Genomic DNA, 21,118 nt, shown 5'->3' on the forward strand with positions numbered 1-21,118 from the left:
TAAACAAAGCCAGCTCAAAGTAGATAGAAAAAAGAATTCTGTACTATACTTCAAAGCAGGGAGTTTTGGGTAATTGTTCCTCACTTCTGACTGTGGTTATCCAATAGGAAAATCAAAGATTCTATATATTATAAAAACTAACTTAGGAGCTGAGCTGTGCTTTTAATTTTATGTTTTCATCTATTCTTAAGGATTCAAGTTTGCCTAGCATTTAGTGCATCAATTTTAAAAGGCATTAATAATTAATATGTGTATTATCAGCATACACGACTATTTTGTTTTGTCTTAGTACTCCAGAGCATAACACACTCCATGGCATAGAGTAGGCACTTACTAGAAGTTTAATGGACTCTATAATATAATCTATAAGTATGCATCAGATTTAAATGATCATTACACCAGCAATTTATCCTAAAATGTCAGTGGCAGACTGAAAAATTCTATAAAAGGGATAAGCAAAATTGTAATAATTCAAGATAAATCACAGCAGTCTTTAATAATATAAACTAGCTCCCTTTCTATTACTAATCCAGCATCATAGGACTGACTACCTAAAGTTCTGTGACCAAAATAAGAAAATAGATATCAGCTTTCATGAAATCATAAACTACTCTGACACATTAGAACAACATGGCAATGAGAAAATAGAAAAAGGTCCACCTTTTACCCTAGGAGTGTCAAAGGGATTAACTTCTAAATGGGTTGGCATTCATAATTTATTAAATACCAGTTGAAGCTTTGGCTACATGGAAAATTCCCTAATCTGATATATCATGATATTAAAAGTAACACCAACCACCACAAAGTGAACAAAACAGATCACCCTATTCTTATTTGTGGCAAAGCTAGTTTATTAGGTTTGGGGAGCAGAGGGAATAAGAAGATGGGATGGGAATGGCAGTGATATTATCCTAAAACAAAAATATTTGACTTTAGTTTTGGTTTGTTGGAAGATACACAGAAAATGCTTTTGAGTAAAACATTGTCACTGACCAACTTTATTATTAGATTCTGGATTAATGTCTGATACTGAAACTTCCCTGAAGACCAACTATTTGAAACATATTTGAAATCAGAAACTACAGAATATAGTTAAAACAACTATAAACTGTAAATTCACAAGATACAGGGTCTGTGCTTACAAGTTTTTTAATACACCATGGTTAATGATTCATGAAAAGCCATTTCCCAACATTCAAAGAAATGTTTTCATAGAGTTCTTTTGGCTAATGTCAGAAAGCTTTGCCCCAATTGAAATGATGAAGTGATATTTTTTAATATAAAAACCAAACATAAAAAAATTTTTAAATCGATACAAAAAAGATTACTTTGAAATGAATATGCTGTCAAAAATAAATCCTTTAATTGAATTAAAGTATATTTGTAACTTCTTAATTCAAGAAACTAGCTAAAATACATTAAAAACCATCAATAATAGTTGGAAAAACATAGAATGTCCTTAGAAAGTTTGTAAACCAATTCTTCCAACTTTGTTGCCCCATGTTAAAAAAAAAAAAAAAAAAGGAAAGGGAAGGCAATAAAAAGAAGTATAGATCCCTTTAAAAATTATTACCCAAATAATTGTTATCATAGCACTACTACAAAAACAATGACAATTTTCAATTTAGGAGGAAACAGTCAAACAATCTTTAATCTAGTAGGATTAAGGAAAATTGATTTTTTTTCCTAAACAAGAAAAAAGCCAATTTATTTTCCCTTAAGCCATAGTAATTAAAAATGGAATAATTACTTCATGTCACTATTTTTCATACTTCAGTTAGTAGATTATCTTGCTTCTATAATTAAATAATACTCACAACATCACCATAATAAATTTGTAAAAAGTCCTAAACTTGGCTGAATATTTAATTTCTCTTCCACATGACCTGGACATAACTAAAGCACAATTTGTCCATTTATTTAATTTATTCTTGAAATTCATCAACAAGGACAGTATTATATAAAAATTAAACATATATTCAACTAAATCCCATGGCTTAACTCCCTTTTTCATAACAGTTGTGTGCAAACTTATGTTATTTTTAAAATGCAAAGTAGTAAAATTAAAAATATTTGATTGGAAAAAGGTTTGTAGTTCACTACTGTAAGATGTAAGTTTGTTTTATTCTTCTAAATAGCAATTTATTTCTTAGACTGAAACAGAGCTGCTGTGGCAGAATTTTTAAAGATAGTATTTTTCCTTTTAAAATGCTATGTTTGCAGCAAAGTACTATTATATGTAAGTACACTTTAGAATCATAGAGTTTGTGCTAAAGAGTACATAGAACTTTAGTTAAATTGGCAATTGATGGTTTCATTAGAAGTGTTCATAAAGAAGCCTTCAGTTATTAAATTGAAGTTTTTGGCAGGAGAGAACATTTCAAAAAACAAACTTGAAAAACACTACCAGTTAAAGCAAGAGATCTTCCTGTGGTAGCTAGATTTCAGATTTAGCCTTTTTCTCTTCAATTACACATAGCCCCTGACATGCTTTACAAAAGGGTTCAACTAGATTTTCCTTTTTATACTGGCCAGATGAGAAAACAGCCCAACCAAAAAAAAAAAAAAAAAATCTCATTGTACAGTGATGTTTAAAATTGACCCTACCACAATATCTATTTAAAATAATTTTTCTAGGTCCATAATTTAAATTATACTTGTATTTAAAATTTTTTTAATAAAATTGATCTACAATGGCTGAGGCACCAAGTGGTCATGTAATATTGAAAGATTCATATCCTTTATGATATATCAAGCCTAAATGGGAATTCTAGGCACATTCCTCTCCTTCCACAATTTTTGCTACTAAACCCTTGGCTCTAAAATGTTATTTAATAATACAAATAATGGAATTATTTTAACTTAATAATAAAGCTATTTTAAAGCATAAGGATTTAAGATAGCAATGTGCTTTTTAAGTTACAGACAGGCTGCAATCTATGAAGTGGAAGGTGTTCCCTCACTGACAAAAATCACAGATAACTTGATATAATGTTTAAAAATTTTTTTAAATTCAGTAATGTGCAGAAACAAAAACTGGGGCATCATCCTTTTTAAGCTGAGAGAAAACAGTTACTCTAATTCCCTTAGATATTTTCACTGCATAAAACCTTTGGCTGCTAGGCAATGATCTGTTTAAAATAATTTAGTTGTATATTCTAAAAAGTCCTTCATTTTCTTCTATTCCTATCCTATCCTTTCCTATCCTTCTTGGCTCAGAAGGAAGTTTATCTTATTCCTTCTGGCTTTGCTTTTTTTCAATTCTATAATGAAAACATATCACAGTAATTCAAATGAAAAATTAGTCAGAGGAACTGATTAATTCTCCTTGTTCAACCTCAAAACTCTACCCAGAAAGTTTCCTCTTCTTCTCTGTGCAACCAAAGTGACAAAACTTCATTATGTTGTATGCAAGGTGCAAAGAAATGAATGAATGACTTGACTTCCATTTACAAGACAAACATTAAAGTGCTAAGATGATCTAGTATACTTGGGACTAAAATTTGGGACTTACTGTATACTTAAAAAGTATCTTTTCAATAAGTCACAGTGAGATTAACCTTTAAAATACTGTTATTTAACACCAACAGCTCATTGTAGGTTTTGGTTCAGGCTTCAAAACAATTCCATTATCAGGTGGTTGACTAAGCATTAGAGGTTTGTGGCTCTTGAGCTTATGAGCTAAGGTCATGAATATAGCTTCCACATGGTCATTATCATTGGGATTTTTAGCAGAGGTTTCAAACAGTGGCATAGAGTGTGTGTCAGCAAATTTTTGGGCCACATCTGTAGGAACTTGAATGGCACTTCTCAAGTCACATTTATTTCCAACCAGAATCCTTGGTATATCACTAGCAAGCAAATGTTGTTTGCATTCTTCTATCCATGATGGTAGGCTGTGAAAACTGGCCATATTGGTCATATCATATACAAATACAACAGCGTGTACATTCCTATAGTAGTGCTGTACCATGCTCTTTCTGAACCGTTCTTGCCCTGCGGTGTCCCATAACTGTATCTGAAAATAAAGAGAAAAAAGAATTTACAATAGAATAATCCTAATTATTAAAATACTATTTTTGCATAGCTAAACTGCCCCCACTTCCTGCTTTATATTTTTTCAAAGTATTTTCATACTTATTACTTCAATATTTCATGGAACTATGATTTCGCTGGTATGGGTAATACAGATCCAAAAACCTACAAGTATTCTTAGCAGGTTGTCTTTACACTTTAGAATTACCATGACTTCTCACAATTACCATCACTTCTCACCTTTTGGGATCCCAACTTTCTGGTTATTATTCCTCACAATTATTAACTAATCATTAGTACTATGGAAAACTGGAGCCCAGTTTGATTCTAATAACAATATGATTATATAGTAGTTCTGAGGATAGGTTCAATTATCTGAGATTGTCCACAAGTATAAGTTAAGAAAGGTGAAGTCAGAAAGATTTGAGAACCACCCAGGAACTTTGGTTGATTTTAAGCTCAATTAATCAATAGAGCTCAAACCACCTAATTTCAAGCTAGTTCTCCATTAAGAGCAGTAGAATGTCTAGTATAAGAGGTAAGAGAGAGTGTGATTATCCCTGTTACACCACATCCAAAGTACTGTGTTCAGCTCTATGGGCCACATTTTAGAGGGAATATTGACAAAATGAAGTATATCCATAGAAGAGTTTACTCAGATAATGAGAATACTTTATTATGTCAAAAGAAGAAACTGAAGATGTGTGATTTGAAGAAGGCAAACTTTATAAAAGAACACAAGACATGCTGACCAGATATTTGAAGCACTGTTAATTTGTGGTTTTCTAAGTCAATATGTAGCCCATTGGGATTTGTTCCTAATTATGACACAACTATTTCACACCACAGACTCCTATATCTCCACAATGCTGGAAGAATATAACAAGTACCCAAGTATGAGTCTAATAAATAATAGGGGGCAGAGGGTGGAAGGAGAGATTAAGTGTTCTGAGAAAAGACCACAAACTCAGTATGAGGAAGGTGTTCTATATATATTGGAAGACAGCTCTACAGAGGTGGTTTAGGTTCTTTCCATTTGGTTCAAAAGGGGAGAATCCAGGAACTACTGTAATAGTTGTATAGCATAAATGGCAAAGAGGCAAACTGGATGATATGCATTATCTTCCATTGATATATCACAATCAAACAAGACATCTTGAAAAATGTTAATAGCTATAACTATGATAATAAATAACATGCCCCTAAGAAATAATATCAAGCAAAACCTGAAACAGAAGACAGTCAAAAGTGTTCGTTCATCTGTCACAAAGGAGGATCTGACACCAAACCAAGTCAAAGTGAAATTTCATACACAAAATTCACCAGATGGCTCCCATTGTCAGATAAAACTATGCCCCAGAACATTGCAGGACTTCCTAAATAAGTTTGTCTCTATAAGGAGTTTGGTCTTATTTTCCACACAGGAAAAAACAAGCAGATGAAGAATGAATGTTGTACAGACTACTATATGTTGGATATGAAAACTCCAAAGTAAGTTACAGAGTTCATCCATCTGTACATATATCAAGTTCAGAGATGCAAATGTATAATGATCTAAGTCCAGAATTGAAGAGGAGGAAGAGAAGGCTGAATTGTCTTTGTGAAACCTGAAGAATTCTTTAAATGATTCCAAGCTTTTCCCTAAAATGAAAGTCTATCTTTTAAAGAGGACTAATATTCTTCTAGTAATATTATATTCAGTGGGTAGAATGCCAAGCCTTGTACTATATCCATTGTACTACCCAGCTATCCCAAAGTCAGAAGCAACATTATGTGACTGTAAGTCACAGAATACTACATTATTGAAATTTTAAGTTGAAGACTGACCAAAGAGCAATAGAGAACTGGGTACTAGTAGTCTGCAATACATTATGCAGTAGTTGTAGTTGTGAAGATCATTCAGTAGTGGATATTATATAGAGGGAGACGACCAATGGACAATATTGCACTTTCACGGATATACCTGCAATATTAGAATAATTCAAGGAAGGCCCACAGCATATCTGCTGGGTCTCTATGGTGAATTTCTGAGACAAAATGTACAAGAGCCTGCTCCAAATAGATTAAAATCTGCACCCACCAGAGGTAGAACCCATACCTATAAGATCAAGATCTATAGGAATATTAACCATAAAGAAAAACTTTCCAAAAATTAGTTATCCAAAAGTGAAAATGGTCTGTCTCAGGAGCTGATAATAACAATAGGTCTTCCTGACTCTAGGTCCAGCTGTTTATCTACTATGCCAACAAGAAAAGATTTGCTGGATGTGCTGTAGAAGAGATTATTTTTTAGACATGAGTTGGCTTAGATGACAACCGAAATTTCCTCAGTAACTTCAGTTCATTTAGTCAAATTCTGAGATTCAGTGAACCTATTTTTGAAGGAAGATTCTCTAAGGTCCCCCTCAGCTGCCAAATCTATGAGTCTATGAAGGAGGTAGTAAAAAATATTATTCTCGTCTTAGAGATGAAGAGACTCAAGTTTTTCCAGCTTGAAATGACTAATAAATGTCACTTGAGATTCAAATCTGGATTTCTCCTGATTCCAAGGTTCTTAAACATCATAATACCGCCTACTGTTCAGAGAACACTTTTCATGGATTCATGATTTCATTCATCCTCTCTCCATGTAGATTTCAACTTATCTCTTATGTTTTCTCATCCTACAAAATTTTTGTCCATATCCTCCCATAAATTGTCTATGGAAAATCTAACTAAATGATAGAGGCCATCTTCTAGGTCTTTTAAATGATTACCATGATGGCACTGGGACTTTCTGTTAAACTTTGTTCTTGCTACATCAGTGGTCTACCTCCTCTAAAAAAGTGTATGATTAAAGTCTTACCTTCTGTCTTAGAACTGATACTAGGTTTTGGTCCCAAGGCAGAAGAGTGATAAGGGCTAGGCAATGAGGGTTAAGTGACTTGTCCAGGGTCACAGAGCTAAGAAGTGTCTGGGGCCTAACCTGAACCCAAGACCTTCTATCTCCAAGTCTGGTTACACTGAGCCAACCTAGCTATTCTTACAGTCCTACACTTTTTTGAGTCTTAAATCACTCTTTAAGTGCCATATCACTGTTGCTGCAGTTTATTTACATCCTTCCATATCAATTCAACAAGCATTTATTAAGAACCTACTGTGATACAGTTCTACACTATATTTTGTGTAATCCACCACAATTTTTATTCTTTGCTGACTGTGGTATTCCATCATTCATAGACAGAAAGCAGTCTAAAGATGCTGTTTCTAAAAGGATATTTTGTGTGTGTGTGTGTGTGTGTGTGTGTGTGTGTGTGTGAGAGAGAGAGAGAGAGAGAGAGAGAGAGAGAAAAGAAATAACTTGGGTTTGTTGAAGGCATGTTAAAATTTACCAAAATGTCCAATCAGCCATTCTCTTGCTTCTATTAAACACTTAAGTCCAATTCAATTCACTGTCTATATTGCAGTATCTATCCTAGATATGCCCACATCTAAACAAGAGACTATCTGTACAACTACACTGGACAAGAGACATCTTTTATTCATTTATTTTTTTGTGAATTTTTAGATTAAGCTCTTAAGTGAAGGTAATTTTCACTAAGGCAGTGTGTTATTTAAAAGTATTGGGGTTCTATTTGGAAGTATTGAGCCTCAAGATATGTAGCGTTTGACAAACTTCCTGTGGACATGGGGGGGGGACCTTGGGACTACATTTCCCATGATCCAATGGGTTTCTGGTTTCTGACGTGATTATGTCAGAGCTCAACTTGAATTCGGAGGTTGGGCTTGAGAGGCTCTCTCTGGTGTGGGAGACTAAGGAAGATGGGTAGAGATATGGATGGGCGGCATTTTTAAAAGTAGTCACGCACGAATTGGGGAATGGCTGAACAAACTGTGGTATATGCGGGTGATGGAATACTATTGTGCTAAAAGGAATAATAAACTGGAGGAGTTCCAGGCGAACTGGAGAGACCTCCGGGAACAGATGCAGAGCGAAAGGAGCAGAGCCAGAAGAACATTGTACACAGAGACTGATATACTGTGGTAAGATCGAATGTAATGGGCTTCTGTACCAGCAGCAATACAATGACCCAGGACAATCCAGAGAGATTTATGGTAAAGAAAGCTGCCCACATTCAGAGGAAGGACTGCAGGAGAGGAAACATATAAGAAAAACAACTGCTTGAACGCATGGGTCAGGGTGGACACGATTGAGGGTGTGGATTCGAAACTACCACACCAATGCAACCACCAACAATTTGGAAATTGGTCTTGATCAAGGACACATGACAAAACTAGTGGAAATGTGCATCGGCCATGGGTGGGGGGAGTGCGGGGGGCGAAGGGGAAAGGAGGAGCATGAAACATGTAACCATGTTAAAAATGAATATTAATAAATGTTTAAAAAAAAGTAGTCACGCGCAGTCATCCAAATTATTTTATTGACATGGTTTTAATTAAACTATTAATTTCCCTCATAACTTCAGCTTTTATCATTTTTAATCGTTACAGCAGTCCTATAGAACATAATATTTCAAAGTTTTGTACCAAAGAAATTCATGCAGTTAAAATTTGAAGAGAAATAAATAGAAGAAAAAAAGGCATTCTGAAGCTACTGATCTGAGATCTGAGATCCAAGCTATGTAAGAAACTCATTCAATTAAATAAGAACAAGAGCTATTTCCTAAGAAACGATGGTCAAAGGATATGAACAGATAGTTCTCAAAAGGAAGAGATCAACAAGTATAAGAAATGTTCTAAGTTACTAATAAGAGAAATGCATATTGAAACAACTGTAAGGTTTTACTTCTTATCCATCAAATGGAAAAAGATCATCAAAAGGAAGTCAAACTCAAAGTAATGAGAAAAAAAAGTAAAGGTATGTGAGATCAGATAATAAAACAGATTCCTCATCCTCCTCCCAACACTAAGATAGGACTACTGAGACAAAATGTATGTATGTATATGCTGTCAGATGCAGAGAAATGTTTTTTGTTTGGTGGTTTTTCTTTTTTCACAAGGGAGGATTCAACTTGGAGGAAGTAGGGGAGAGCAGCAGCAGTTCTGAAATGACTATAATATAAAGACAAAAGACATTAAAAGAATTTTATTTTTTAAATAAATTCTTTAAAACAACCTCTGAAGTCCTACCACCCCTAAATCACAGATCCATTAAGATATATGGACCTAAATCTATGCCCTTCATCTGAAAAATGGAAAGAAAAAAAAAAGAACATTTACATTACTCTTTTTGTGGTTGCAAAGAATTGGAAACTGATGGGGTACCTATCAGTTAAGAATGGCTAAACAAATTATGGTATACTAATGGGATGGAATAGCATTATTCTATCAGAAATGATAAAGGAGATGGTTTCAGAAAAATCTGTAAAGATTTTTATGAACTAATGTAGAGTGAAATGAGTAGAACCAGAAGATTCAATTTATACAATAACAACAACATTATAAAGATGAATGGGTATCTAGGTGGTACAGTGATAAGAGTTGGGCCTGGAGTCAAAAAGACCTGTGTTCAAATCAGTCTCACACACTAGCTTAGTCTTAGTTTCCTCAATTGTAAAATGAGTATAAGGGGCAGCTGGGTAGCTCAGTGGATTGAGAGCCAGGCCTAGAGACAGGAGGTCCTAGGTTCAAATCTGGCCTCAGACACTTCCCAGCTGTGTGACCCTGGGCAAGTCACTTGACCCCCATTGCCTACCCTTACCACTCTTCCACTTATATGTCAATATACAGAAGTTAAGGGTTTAAAAAAATAAAATAAAATAAAATGAGTATAATGATAGCATTTAGTAGACACTAAATAATTGCTAGCTATTATTTATTAAACAACTTTGAAAGACTTAGGAACTCTAATCAATACTATGCCCAATTACAATTCCAGAGTAAACATGTGACCCATTTTCTTATAGAAGTGGACAGAATTGACTTTTTTTTTTTTTTTTTTGCTTGACAATACATGTTTGCAACAAGGAATTTGTTTTTCTTGCTCTCTCTACAGAGGCAAGTGGGAAGATAGCAAGGAGAGAAAGTGGATCTTAATTTTTTTTTTCAAGAGAGACTACATTTAGGGGTTCTCAATCTTTTTTGTGTCAGATTATCCTTTGGAAGTCTGGTGAAACCTATAGACGATTCTCATATTAGTTTTCAAATTAAAAAAATAAAAAGACAGATGATGAGAAAGGAAAACAATTCTACTTATCACTCCACTCAAATGAATCAACACTGTGCAAGGCTCTTTTGAGGGTAAAAGACTACTGGTCATCTCTGATTCACTAAATTGAAACACAACCTAAATCAAAATGGCAGATGGGACACTTTAGAAGGAATAACCTTGTATCCTTCTGAAGACTGACTGCTGTCTCACTTGTCTTCCTGCCAGCAATACAAGTTCTGGCAGGTCCTACCAAGCTGGAAAGGCTTAAAAGTATCCTTTGTAGGCTAGCCTACTTAAGTTTGGAGGGAGGGATTCAGCACGAGATGGTGATGCATATCTGACAGTATACACAGTATTTTGTCTCAGTAGTCTATTTCCTCTCTGCTGTGAGGGGGGAGAGAGGGGAATGCATTTCAGCCTCTATTTTTTTTTTCTCCATTACTTTGAGTTTGATTTCCTTTTAGTGATCTTTTCATTTATACTGTTATACACTGTTATCTTGGCTCTGCTTATTTGATCAGCCTCATTTTATAAAATCTTCTCATGCTTTTCTAACTTCCTCATATTTGCCATCTTTAATATACGATATCTCATTATGTCCTTATATTAAATTTTTCAGGGCCATTCTCAAGTCAGTGGGCAATCATTTTGTTTTCTAGTTCTCTGGTGCTACCACGAACATCTTTTCAGCCATAGCAAGTCATTAACACTTTTTACTAAAAGTTGTAATTTCATTTGTGGAAGAAGTAGCCACATCAATGAAATCATGGAGCTGGGGGAAGAAATTTGTGGCATTTTCAGTTACATACAGGAACAAAAAAAAATGAGAAAAGTTGTTTGACAATCGTTCTTAAAACATCAAAACTTTAGCAGATTCCTTTGGTCAAGGTTACAAATAGAGCAAAGAATAGATACAGCTATTCTAAAATATCAGATTTCAGATTTTCCAAAATAAGTTATATTTGGCATTGAAGTGCATTATATAGTGTCTTATAATAATCCCTTTGCTCTGTACATTCTTTGAAATCTGATATAATTTCATAGTTTCTACTGTCCTCTACAAGGGAAGAGAAGGGTCTACATTTCTAATTATAGTTGCCCATTTCTTCATGATGACAAAAAATGACAAAAAAATAGAAATTCTTATCTTCTCATTCTTCCCATTTTCACTGTCATTGCCTTAACTTAAGACTTCACTGTCAGTCTCAAATCTGGATTCTTAAAACAACCTCTCTGGTACTAATCTCTATTCCCACCAATCCCACCAACAAGAAAAACCTTTGTCAAACATTCATACTCTCTCTACTACTCACTTCAAAAAGCCTCCATAGTCCCTTTACTATAGAATGAAATTCAAATTCTTCTTGAGCTGGCATGCAAAGTCCTCTACAATCTGGGACTAAGATATTTGTAAATCTTACTTCCTACTACCTACTATTCCAGAACATTTTCTGCCTTTGATTACTATTCCTTCTGCTTAGAATTTCATTCCTTTTCTTTTCTGATTACCCAAGTTCCACTTCCTCTTTGGACACTGTTCTGACCCTGTCAGCTGAAAGGGACCCTTCTCTTCTTTAAACTTCTATACCACCCATTGCCTGTATCAAGTATTTGTATTCATTATCTGTCCCAACTTACAAATCTTACTAATGAGTTGTCTTATAAAGGCCTACAAGTCTTATTTGGAAACTAGAACTTACCTTGTAGAAATGATGTTATAGATCTTAGTTATGTTCCCAGACCAGCTTATCAAAGCCTAATTAATAATGTATTTGAAGAATTCTAGAACCTAACAATCATTTATCATATTGCTTGTCCTAGAAAATGTATTCAGAATTCCAACTTGGATCTGAAGGAACAAGGGACAGAAATAATGTAGAAGATAGCCACAAAGGCAGAAGGACCGAGGCTCAATACTCACCTCTGACATATACTGGCTACATGACCATGGACAAGTCAATTAGCCTCTCAATGCATTAGGCAACTCTAAGACTTTAAGTTGCAGAGAAAGTTCTGATTTGCCTCTGTAGAGGGGAATTTCCTCTCCTGGGAGTTCCCTACACCAAAGCAACACAGAATTCAGTTTCAGTCCCTATTCAGAATTAAAGAAACATGCATATCACCAGGAGCCAATTCTTTAAAAAGCAAAATGAACCAAAAAACAAGCCTTATCTTCTGTCTTAGTATCAATTCTAGAACAGAAGAGCAGCAAGGGGTAGGCAATTGGAGATAAGTGACTTAACCAGGGTCACACAGCTAGGAAGTATCTGAGGTTGGATTTGAACCCAAGATCCCTTACCTCTAGGCCTGGCTCTCTTATCTATGTGCTACCCAGCTACCCAATCAGATCCTAGTTCCGATCCAAACCATTTATGGTAACCTCTGCAGCATGTGGTAGAAACATCAACTGGACCAGAGACGATGATGATACAGGGTACTATATATAAGAGAAGGAACATGTTAAGAGGAGGAGAGGGACTAGCAACATGTTCCAAATGGACTTTTGGCTTTTTCATTCTCCTTCCTGCTGATCCCTCTTAACAAAGGGGATCTTAATCTTGAACCCACAGACCCTCAAGGGGGTCTATAAACTTGAAGGATTAAAAAAAGGGCACATTTTTAAATTTACATGTGTTTTCCTTTACAACATGCCTACATAATTGGTTTCCTTTATAATCCTTTTTCATTTTATTAATCTTAAAAAAAAATTATTTCGTGGGTAGGTAGGTGGCATAGTGGACAGAGAGCCAGCCTTGGAGTCAGGAGAACCTGAGTTCAAATTTGGCCTTAGACACTTTCTAGCTGTGTGACCCTGGGCAAGTCACTTAACCCTCACTGCCTAGCCATTACTGCTCTTCTGCCTTGGAATGAAAACTTAGCATCAATTCTAAGATAGAAGGCAAGACTTAAAAAAAAAAAATTATTCTGAAGGAATAAACAGGTTTCAGAATGCCAAAGATGTTCACACACCAGTGAGGTTAAGAATCTCTGTTCTAGCAATATCTAAAGCCCTATGAAAACTCCCCAGAAAGTACTAACCATTGCATCCCTTTCTACTGTGACTAGCTGCTTATTCTCACTAGTTTCAACTATTCAGCAGCTGCATAATAGAAGGACACAGAATTATTCTCTACTATCCAGTCTCTAATGTCTTGGTCAAATTTTTATAATCATTTGTACTATTAACAATATTTGAGCAACAGATTGAAGAAAAACACAAATAGGAAAAAAGTCACACTTTTTAAGAAATGCATAATCAAATCAAGGTTTGCTATTCACTGGAATGTAGTGCTAATTAAGCCTTGACTTTTCACTCTAACCTTCAGTTCAGTTTCTCCCTCTAACCTAGGCTTTTTTCTCTTCAATGGGAATTTCCAAATGTTCAAAGTCAAATAAAAGACAGTAAAAACATTTATATGCAAAATGTGCTTAGAAAATTCATTGAAAAAATCAGAAACATCTTCATTCAAGAAAATATTTGTTAAACTTCCCAAAGCACAGATTTTTAACCATCTCCAAATGTATGCATGTAGTCTTTGGAGGAAGATTAGCAAATATAAAATGTTTGTTTTAAAGAATGACTCAAAAGGTGATTCTTAAAAACTGATTTTTATGAATTGTCTTTTTACTTATTCTAAAAAAGACGCCTTTATTCAGTTTAATTTTTGAGTGGAATACTAATTCATGAATTAGCATTTACTCTGAATTGTCCTTTCATAGAGCTCAAAAGGACCTTAGAATCTAGTTTAAACTCAGGTTACAGATAAAAATTGGTCCAGAGAGGAAAAGGGAACTTCCCTATGGAAAGAGTTAGTGGCAAACTAGTATTCTAATTAATTTAGAACTTACCATAAACTTCTTATTTTATACGAATGTCTTGTCTCCCAACTAGATTGGGCTTCTACTTCTTTGAATCTCCCCAAAGTATTTAGTTAGCATTTAGTCCTGCACAAAGTAGGCACTCAGTAAGGATTCATCAAATAAGATTTTTAAGATGATTCTGCTAACAATAAGCCATTTTCTAAAATAGGTTTACTGAAAATGGCAGTTTTGCAGATTGCAAAGATAAACACATTGAATGTATTGTTTCTTCCTTTTATCAAAGGTGCTATTTTAAGAAGAGTGCATCAGATACATTTGTAAATGAAGAGGATTTAAGAACAAAAGATATCAACAAAATACTTTGAAATGAAATAAATGATATCCCCAAAAGAAAGTGAAATAAGATGGCCCAGTTGATTTGCATTGTCATTAGGTAACAAGGAAATACTTGCATCTTAATTGAATGAATGAATATCTTGGCTTCTATAATATTTGCAATTATCTCATTTATACCTGATTATATAATTATGACAAAAGCATTACTATATAACATACATAAGTCTTATTAAAAATTGGCCACTGCTGTAGGGGGCAGCTGGGTAGATCAGTGGAGTGAGAGTCAGGAGGTCCTAGGTTCAAACCCGGCCTCAGCCACTTCCCAGCTGTGTGACCCTGGGCAAGTCACTTGACCCCCATTGCCCACCCTTATCAATCTTCCACCTATGAGACAATACACCGAAGTACAAGGGTTAAAAAAAAAAAAAAATTGGCCACTGCTTTCCTTTCTACTGTGACCAAATGCTTATTCTGACTACTTTCAATCACTCCTTACCTCAGTTATACCATTGCAGAGGAAGAAGACAGAATTATCCTCTACCCTCAGAAAGAGAAATGGGTAGAATATGACTTGCTCATACAAAGTTTTATGTGAGGAATATGCTTTGAAAACCTTAGTGTACTATATTAATGAGCTATTAATTTTTTTAAACCCTTAACTTCATTGGTTCTAAGGCAGAAGAGCGGTTAGGGCTAGGCAATGAGGGTTAAGTGACTTGCCCGGGGTCACACAGCTAGGAAGCATCTGAGGCCAGATTTGAACCTAGGAACTTCTTCCCTCTCTAGGCCTAGCTCTCAATCCACTGAGCTATTAGTTTTTAAAGGGCCCTTTTTTCTTCTATAACTTCCCCTCTACACCTAGTAGACAGTGTTGCAAAGTCCTAATGAATGAAAAAAGCATTAAGATACTTAGGAGATGCGAAAAACACACGTTTAATGAGTCATTAACTAATTCTTCCAAGTCTGAGGCTAGGCAGAGAATAGATATCCCATTAATTTTCTGCCTGATCCTGTCCTCAATTGACTCCCAGGATCATGTTTTGTCATAGTCAGGAGGCACTCTAGAAAAGTCTTGCTGGGTATAACAAAACCTCTATATCTAATGCCTCCACAGCGTAGAGCTCTGTGTTCACATTCAACCTCTGCATTTAATAAGACTTTGTGTATGTGGGCACTGTAATTTCATTTAGTGTAGGTAAATCTGGTGGGAAAACTCCCTTTGTAGACTCCCAACGTAGACTGGCAATTAGTTGCATTTTATGTTTAGAACAGTTGTTGGGGGGACACTGGAAGATTAACTCGCTCAAGGTATCAAAGTAGACTTGAATCAAATCTCAATCTCCCTCCATCAGATCACAAAATCTTAGTTAATTATTAACAATTGTTGTAACCTTATCAGGTCACTTCTGAGCCTGTTTCCTAAAAATCAGTTACACTACCGAGTGATCCTTTAAGATCCCTTAGTAACAACTGCTGTGACCTTTGCAGGTCTTTGGACTTTAATAAAATTAGTGTTACATTATTAGCAGCCCCTCTAAGGTCCCTACCTGCTTTACATTCCATAATCTAGCATCTTTTGAGGGCACCACTTAACCCTCCCAGTCTCAGTTTCTTCATATATAAAACGAGGATGATCGCCTGATTTTAACAACCATAGTGAAGGAACCTGCCCAGGCCACGGGGTTTCTACCCTTCCTTATTTGGTCCCCTTAGCAACCATGGCAACGTCAGCAGCAGCTGCCCGCAGAGCGTCTCGAAGGGGCCGCGGGCCGAGGCTGTTGGAGCAGAAGCTCACCTTGATGCGCTCGCCGTCGATGTCCACGGCGCGCTCGCGGAAGTCAACGCCGATGGTGGCTTCAGTGCGGTCGGGGAAGCGGCCGGCGCAGAAGCGGTACGTCAGGCACGTCTTGCCCACGTTGGAATCCCCGATCACGATGATCTTAAAGATGCGTGAACGGGCTGGGAGCAGTCCTGCGCTCCCGCCGCTGGCCGTGAAGCTCGCCTCCAGGGACGACTCCAGCTCCATCGCGCCGCTTTGGGCAACAGGAGTGGAGGCCAGGGCCAAAGGAGCGGTGGCTGACAGGAGAACAGCGGTTTTGCGCTACGTCCCTCGCCTCACCCAGGTAGCCGCCGCTCGGGGGCGCGCGCGCGTTTCTAACGATCACCTCTCCCGGGCCTCGCGCCCCGCGCCGCCCAGCGACTGGGGCCGCGACATCCGCCGCGGCCCCGCCCCCGCTTTCCCCGCGGGAGTCGAGGACTTCACGCAGACACCGCACCCAACCTCGCGCCCGCGCTCTTCTACCACCCGAGGAATTCTGATGGGGGCAGTCCGTTCCTAGGGCCGACTTCGGCCGGAAGCCCCGGTAACATCTAAGAGAGCTGTCCTGCGGTGAAGCGTAACTAGCCCCGCCGCGTCTAATGTTTCCGCCCCGCCGTACGAAAGACAGACTCACTGAGGAAGGGGCGGAGCCGTGTACCCAGAAGTCTCGCGAGAACCTCCGCGGCGTAGGGTTGGGCGCGAGCCTGGCTGCGGAAGGTAAGGCGTACGTCCCTGACGTCGGGAGAGATGTTGTCGCGTGGCTACGGGGGAACGAGGAGAGAGAGAGAGCGAGAGAGAGGGGCTTCCATTCGGGGGTTGCGGGGAGCGAGAACTGTTGAACTTTGCAAGTGGGAGGTCCTGGGATCTGGAAATTGGGTAGCGGGGATAGGGTGAGTGATTCTTCATCCCACTGACTTTAGCTCTCCGTATTCCAGGCTGTTTTAAAGGTTGGAGGGTAATTATAGTTGGGCGCTCGTGGGCGCTGTCTAAGAATTACACCGACCCCTTGTTATGCGGGTCGGCTAAGAGACTTCCCTTGTTCCACTCTCCAGGAAAACCTGTTTGGCGCTCAGAGCCCTTCACAACCTGGCCCCCTCCTACCTTTCCAGTTTTGTTTTTTACTATTTATTTTACTTTATTTTATCTAAAGCTTAAATTCTCTCTTCTCCCCCCTCCCCTACCTCCTTTGAGAAAGCATGAAAACCAAACTCATTACAAACGTATATAAAAAGGAAAACAAATTCCCACAATAGCCCTGTCATTCATCCCCCACCCCCACAAAGTATCTCTGAGGCCATCACTTCTCCATTTGGAGATAGGTAGGCTGTTTCATCATGAATCCTCCGGAATTGTGGTTTGTGTTGATCAGAGTTCCTACGTCGTTAAAGTCGTCTTTATGATATTCCTGTCATTGTGTAAATTGTTCTACTGGTTCTGTTGTCCACTTCATTCTGCATCAGTTCTTACGAATCCTCCAGGTTTCTCTGAAATTATCCCTTCATTTCTTATAGCTCAGTGGTATTCCTTACCATTCATGTTCCATAACTTGTTCAGCCATTCCCCAATTGATGGGCATACCCTCGGTTTCCAATTCTTTGTTAACTATGAAAAGAGATACCATATTTTTTCATGTGGGTCCTTTTCTTCTTTCCATGAATCAAATATAAACCTCCATATTTGATATTTAAAGCTCTTTAACCTGGCTCTGCCCTATCTTCCCAATCATCTTATGCATTACTTAAGTTCATGCATTCTCCACTGCAATCATAAAAAGTCTGACTTGCTGTTCTTTACACTTTTTGCTTTATCTCCCAATTTCATGCCTTTGTATAAGTTAAATCTGGAACTTACTTTCTTTTTCCTCATCTCTGCCTCTTAGAATCCCTGACTTCCTTTAAGGCTCAGCTCAAACACCACCTTCTAAAGGGAACCTTTCCCAGTGCCCCCAGCTACTAGTTTTTTTCCTTAAGGTCAACATCTTTCTATTCTATGTATCTGATACATATAGATGTAGCCAGTTAGATCTACCTGGTAGAGCAGTGTGTACAAGGTGAAAGGTAAAGGAAAGAAAAAGATACTTCCTCTTCTGGGGTGGGAGAAATTAATGAGAAAATGTAGTTTGCTAGCACTCAAACCTCCATTTCTAGACACAAATGGTTACCAGGTTTACTTTGCTTAGTGCAAAAAAAAAAAAAAAGTAACTGGTATATATTATTCCATTAATTTTTTTTTATATAATTCTTACCCTTTTTCTTAAAATCAATTCGTTCCAAGGCAGAAGAGTGGTAACAGGGAGGCAGCTGGAGTTAAGTGTCTGAGGCCATTTTTTAACCCAGCAACTCTGGTCTCCAGGCCTGGCTCTCTATCAGCTGAACCACCTAGCTGCCAACCCCCTCCCCAGTTAACTCTTCATCAGAAACATTATTAAAAAGGCAGCAAAGCAAAAAGAATAACATCATTCTTCAGTAAAGTAAGAATACACTCTTCCAGTGATGTACATATCTGTAGGGAAAAAGTGGTAACTGACCGTAATAAAACCATAGCAGAGGATAGGGAAGGCATGTGGCTTAGGCAGCTTCCTTTGTCCACTACCAAGAGTTTGCACTACAACGTGGGGCTGCTTCTTTGCCTACCCTTTGAATTGTCCAGGTTATCTTTTAGGCCTTTCCTCCCCTACTTGAAGGGACCTATTCTGCTGGCTCCTATGCATGGATAATTCCTTCTGGGTTCAAAAGTAGTGTGAGGTGCTTTCAGCAAAGAATCCCAAGCCTAGGATCTGTATAGCTTTCTCAGATTTGCTGCCTTGGCTGAGCTCTAAAACGTTTTCAAACTCTGGGGTTTTTCTCTAAAACGGAAACCTTTCACCTGGGATTCTCAGCGCTTTCTTCCCATCTGTGTTCGGACTGGGCCTTTCTATTTTCCACTTTTCAAACAGTTAAGTAGTAGCAGTATAGAGTAAAGCAAAGGCAAAGGCTTGGTGTCCTCTAGTCTGCTCTTCCAAGCAGCCAACAATAGGGTAAGGTCCAAGGTGTTTTCTCAGACCCAACCAGACATTTCTCCTGGGATTAAGTTTTTAGCTCTGGGTCTTTTTATGATCCCCAATCCCAGGTTAGCTCACCTATTAGTATTAAAATTGATAAATGCTGGTATAAATATATATATTAGTATTTTAATTAAAGCCATGCTGATAGATAATTAGACCACGCGCTTGTAAGCATTCAAAACTGCCGCTCCCATTTTGTCTCCGTCTCTACCTGAGTCTACTGGCCAAGAGACCACTCCCTCCTAACCCAGGAGATTATAAACTCCTCTCTGCGTCGACGTAGGCCTCCCCATGCCCAAAGACCCGGAAACGGAAACCATTTGGACCATGTTGGATCACGGGAAATGTAGTTTTTATACATTTCCCATGTCCATAAAAATATATACACTTTTAGATGGCATTTCCCAAATTTCACTTTTACAATTCCCCGTGAGGTCCGGCAAAAAAAAAAAGGTTAGTCCTTTTTTCTTCGCTGGACCTGTAAAAATAAACAACTTCTAAATTTTTCAGGAATTTGGGGATAAAAGAAATAGATGAACAAATGGTTAAAATTAGCCGCATTGACAAAACCAATTTGGGGCTGTCCCCCACTGGCATAACAGTGTACAATTAAAACAATACATACAACTCAATTTCAACTCCCCATAATTCAATCAACTGCACCCCAAAGTTCAAAGTTTGGTCTTCATGGTACAGTGAAGGCTTTTCAGACATCTTCATGTGTCCTCACCAAACAAGTTCGTCGTCTGGATTTTGGGGAGATGGCAAGATCCTTATTCTGAAATTATTCTCAAAAGAATTTAAACTTTACATTATAGATTACAAAACATACATTTTCTTCTAAGATTTATACAATTTAATTCCCTGTGAAATTACTCCTAAAAGAGTTAAATATACATATATTTTTACATTATCGAATTTTAAAAAACTTAACAGATATCCCCGTGAGGTAAATCTTAAACACACCTTTTTTCTAAAAAAAAGTGTACCTCAAGTCAGCTAAGGATGACAAAATACAAAGAATAAAATTCAGCAGTGTGCAATTACCCATTCAGGGCCAGGACTTAAGGAAAATGTCTCTCTCTGATCTGACTTATCATCAGCTTTTTAGAGAAGTGAGCCAAATAAAATAACCAATCTTAGGCGCTTTCTAGGAATCTAAGTCGAGGGGACCCACGTCCTCTAAAGTTTTAGAAAAGACTGGGACTCCAGGACTCAAACCCCAATTTCCAAGCCCTAAAGTATTGGCATAGAACTGCTGCAATTATGCAGATCTTAGTCAAGTCTCTGACCATGTGCTTTCTTTAGCACTATTAATGGCTTTCATATTCCCTTCTGCAATCAGAGAGGCATTTAAATCACAGTCCTATAGGCTCAGGTATTTGCTGTAGAATCAGAAAAAGGATAAATAATGATTATATATGTATTTCCAGTACAAGATGAGAAAAAGGGGAAAATCAATTTCTCTCATTAAAAAAAGTGACAGGACTCAAGCCTGCTAATGGTAATAAAACAAAATTCACATTTCCACTGTAAGGAAGGCAATAATACACTTAACCTGTAATCACCAAATAATTCTTATAATCATCATTTTCCAGCTGTTCAAAATCCTCCTGTGATTCATACATTTGGGCATTTTTCAGTCACCCAAATATTTGTGGCTCCATTTGGAGTTTTTTGTGGGGAAATAGTGGAGTGGTTTGCCATTTCCTTCTCTAGTTCTTATGAAGAAACTGAGACAAATAGGATTAAGTGACTTGTCCAGGGTCATACATCTAGTAAGTATCTCAGACCAGATATAAACTCTGGAACTTTCAGCAGAATTTGGGAGAGAAACTCGGCAACAAGCATTCATGAAGTAGTGACTCCTGGCAGCTTTGTGCGAAGCACCACCGGCGCAAATAAGTCAAAT

At 37.4% G+C, this 21,118-nt stretch overlaps 1 protein-coding gene across 1 annotated transcript; it reads right to left on the reverse strand.

Annotated features, from left to right (window-relative positions):
- Positions 1-3,577: 3,577 nt before the first annotated feature.
- On the reverse strand, positions 3,578-16,715 carry RAB33B (RAB33B, member RAS oncogene family). Its single transcript, XM_044680814.1, has 2 exons — positions 16,140-16,715; positions 3,578-4,018 (listed from the first exon to the last, which is right to left on the reverse strand). The coding sequence occupies exons 1-2, from the start codon at positions 16,368-16,370 to the stop codon at positions 3,578-3,580; spliced, it is 672 nt and encodes a 223-aa protein (XP_044536749.1). The 5' UTR covers positions 16,371-16,715.
- Between the last annotated feature and the right edge of the window lie 4,403 nt (positions 16,716-21,118).

This window comes from Gracilinanus agilis, chromosome 6 (assembly GCF_016433145.1).
Source record: "Gracilinanus agilis isolate LMUSP501 chromosome 6, AgileGrace, whole genome shotgun sequence".
NCBI lineage: Eukaryota > Metazoa > Chordata > Mammalia > Didelphimorphia > Didelphidae > Gracilinanus > Gracilinanus agilis.

Coding starts and splice junctions, on each gene's coding strand:
- RAB33B (XM_044680814.1), bottom strand. CDS start 16,370: ATGGAGCTGGAGTCGTCCCTGGAGGCGAGCTTCACGGCCAGCGGCGGG. Junction 4,019..16,139: donor TCGACGGCGAGCGCATCAAG/GTGAGCTTCTGC, acceptor CTTTATTTTCAG/ATACAGTTATGGGACACCGC.